This window comes from Mastomys coucha, unplaced genomic scaffold (genome assembly GCF_008632895.1).
Source record: "Mastomys coucha isolate ucsf_1 unplaced genomic scaffold, UCSF_Mcou_1 pScaffold5, whole genome shotgun sequence".
Lineage (NCBI taxonomy): Eukaryota > Metazoa > Chordata > Mammalia > Rodentia > Muridae > Mastomys > Mastomys coucha.
The window spans coordinates 80,824,588-80,827,951 of record NW_022196911.1 but is presented as its reverse complement, the minus strand read 5'-3'; the positions used below and the strand labels follow the sequence as shown (position 1 = coordinate 80,827,951).

Below are 3,364 nucleotides of genomic sequence, written 5' to 3'. Positions count from 1 at the left end.
CCCGGCTTAAATCTTAAAAAAAAAAAAAAAATTCTTGCAAGTATTACAGCTTTTAAAGTAAACTCATAATTGCTCAATATGAAAGTCTTCACCTTTCATTAGCCAAGGCATATTGCTATTTAATCTACTTTGCCAATAAATTCAGTATAGTGAAAACAGACTCTTAAGAAAACAAAATTTGGGCAGTGGCAGCATACACCTTTAATCCTGGCACTTGGGAGGCAGAGGCACATCAGACTAGCTCAACACCTCAGTACAGAATTTTAGAGGTTATTTTGTTAAAATACCACATGTTAATACTTTCCATAATTCACTTCTGTAGTTTATACTTATCTGAAACTTAGTGGTTCTGTACTTACGAGGAAGATAATTTGGTACTGCTGAAATACATCCAATTGAGAATGATTCCCTAATATATCCATTTGAGAATGATCCCTCTTAATTGCCTATAAATTAACAAAACTCTCAAACATTATCCTGTCTTTATTTTGTCTTCTGACATTTTCTCCCATTGTCTGTGGGAGTAGTAAGCAAACTGGCAGAGCTAGCATTCTCCTTCATTCTGTTTAGAGTCTACTGTTTCTCTTCCCTGTTTGACACTACAGAAATCATTTAGCACTTCTAGAAATATTATGCTCTGCTTTATCACCACATTTCATTCTCATATTTTCTCTCCATTTTCCTTTCCTTTTCCTTTTCCTTTTGATGCTAAGAGTTGAGTCTGGGGTATCAGATGTCCTAATAACTTCATGCTGTACTATGAATTTTACTAGAAGCCTTAGCCCTTCATCTAAAAGAAACAAGATTATTTCTTAACCCTGTCTAAGTTTCTATCTGATGAGTATTTTATTATATAGTATTGCTACCCAGAAATAGAAGTTTACAAAGCAATTGGTAACTAGAATTGAAATATTTTAAAATATCAGGTTCAAACTCTGCCATTATTAGTCATTTTTCTCTGTGTGCTTTTCTATTATAACAATCATTGCTTTCTTTTAAATAGATACTTTAAGAAAATAGGCACCAGCCAGGTGGTAGTGGCATACACCTATAACCCTAGCACTTGAGATGCAGAGGCACTCAAGTTTCTATGAGTTCAAGGCCAGTCTAGTCTACAGAGTGATTTCCAGGACAGCCAGGGCTACACAGAGAAACCCTGTCTCAAAAAACAAAAAACAAAAAACAAAAACAAAACAAAAAAAAAAAAGACACTGGATATGGTGGCACATGAACAGGTATAGTAGGCAAGTAGATCTCTGAGTTCAAGGCCAGCCTGGTCTACATAATGTGAGTACCAGGCTAGCTAGAGATACACAATGAAACCTTGTCTCAGAAAAAGGGAATAGAGGAAGAGAGGATTAGAGGTTTCCTAATGCTGTTTTCTGCCAAAAATATTTGGAATAATGTTTGCAATAGAAGAATTTTAGGGCCTGCCTGCCTCCCTCCCTCCCTGCCTGCTTCCCTCTCTTCTTCCCTTCTTCTTTCCCTCCCTTCCTTCCTTCCTTCCTTCCTTCCTTCCTTCCTTCCTTCCTTCCTTCCTTCCTTCCTTCCTGTGAGGAGATCTGTATTTCTCATTATGAATTACATATTCTAGGAAGGTGGGCAAATATTTGCACTTGGTAACATTTTTGAAACTCTAATCCTATTACTGTCTTTGTCTAGTAAAGAATACATCTGTCCTTTCTATCTACTATATATTTTTCAAAATGTAAAACTTTAGTGACATGCCAGGATAATAGCATTAACAAAGTACATTGACATCTGAGTTTATATCTTCAAACTTATGTATATATAAAAACAAAACAATAAGAAATTTCATCATTGTTGTTTTATTTTGTTTCTTGGTAGGCTTTCTGTATTCTGCCACACCAGGGGCAGATATGTGCTTTGCAAGGCAACATAACACTTCTGATAATAACAACCAGTGTTTGCTGGGAGCCAATGGGAATATCCTTTTGCACCTTAATCCTCAGAAGCCAGGAGCTATTGATAACCAGCCACTAGTAACTCAGGAACCAGTAAAGGTAGGTGTTTGATATCAAACCCTATTGTTCTCTTCCAAGTAGCCATTAAATTTCAGAAGTTTTAGCACAAAGAAAGGCATTGTAGTGTATCTTTAGCCTCTTGTAGGTATGATGTCTTCTCGTAATACATCTGTATGATAGAGAGTGTGCTATAGAACCCTGCTGTCCTGGAACTTGCTATGTGGACCCGGCTTACCTGGAACTCAGAGAGATCCACCTGCCTTTGCCTCCTAAGTGCTGGCACTAAATGTATGTGTCACCATCCCCGGCCCAGAGTTCCCTTTCTTAAATAATTCATTGGAAAGTAAAACCTACAAATCTTTGAGAAAAATACCATTTTCTCAGGTTTGGACTGGGGATATGGCTCAGCAGCAGTTACCTTTTTTACAGTAGAGGATCCACCAAAAATTGAAGAAAAAAAGTATTTTTCAGCAATATTAAACTAGGAAGTAATATGAATTTGTTCTGTGCCTAGATTTTTTTGATGTACAAGAGACTATAAAATTAAAACTCAGTACTTAATTCTTCCTAAGGCTACATCATTAACACTAGAAGGAGGACGATTAAAACGAACTCCACAGCTAATCCATGGAAGAGATTATGAAATGGTCCCTGAACCGGTGTGGAGAGCACTTTATCATTGGTATGGATCAAACCTGGCCCTCCCTAGACCAGTAAGTATAGCTGATAGTGCCTTCCATAAGGGGTAGTCATAGGAGAGTGCATGTGGATATATGTGCTGTATGAAGGCCAGAGGTTAATATTTTCTTTTCTGCGTGAATTTTCCTAGACACAATTTAGTTCTTTCTTTATGATAGCAGAGTACTTGAAACCTCTTCAAATTATTTGAACAAAACCTGTAGGTTCCTTTACATTTTATTTATTCAGTTAGTATTTAAGTGATATTTAGGGTTTTGGAAGGGTATTAAAATACAATTATTATTTCTCCCCACCCCCTTTCCTTCCTCCAACTCCTCCCACCAACACTTACTCCATCCCAAACTCTGGGCCTCTTCCTCTCCAATTGTTATTTATAGACAAGTTCATCTTAATGCATATGCACACTCAAAGGGGTGTGTGTGTCCTGCTAAGTACATTTAATGTTGCATTGCATGATTTCAAAGCTGACTACTTGGTATTAAATAACCAATTAGTGACCTCCTTCATAGTGGAGGATTTTCTCTCTCTCTTTTAGCATGATTTTGTTGCCTATAGTTCTTTTGTCTAGGAGTGGGGTAGGGCTGCTTTAGTTTTTCCCTTCCATGTTAGCCTGTCTTGGCATTGCTGTCCTTAGTCAGGTCTTTTTGGTTTTGTTTTTGTTTTTTTGGGGGGGTTTTGTT

At 37.2% G+C, this 3,364-nt stretch overlaps 1 protein-coding gene across 3 annotated transcripts in view; it reads left to right on the top strand.

Annotated features, from left to right (window-relative positions):
- The window catches only part of Usp32 (ubiquitin specific peptidase 32), a 173,631-nt gene that overhangs the window by 121,118 nt on the left and 49,149 nt on the right, over positions 1-3,364 (top strand). For all 3 annotated transcript variants that reach the window (XM_031354297.1, XM_031354296.1, XM_031354295.1), the window contains exons 14-15: positions 1,849-2,024; positions 2,558-2,698. In XM_031354297.1, coding sequence (XP_031210157.1) covers positions 1,849-2,024; positions 2,558-2,698 — 317 coding nt within the window. The remainder of the gene's footprint in view (positions 1-1,848; positions 2,025-2,557; positions 2,699-3,364) is intronic.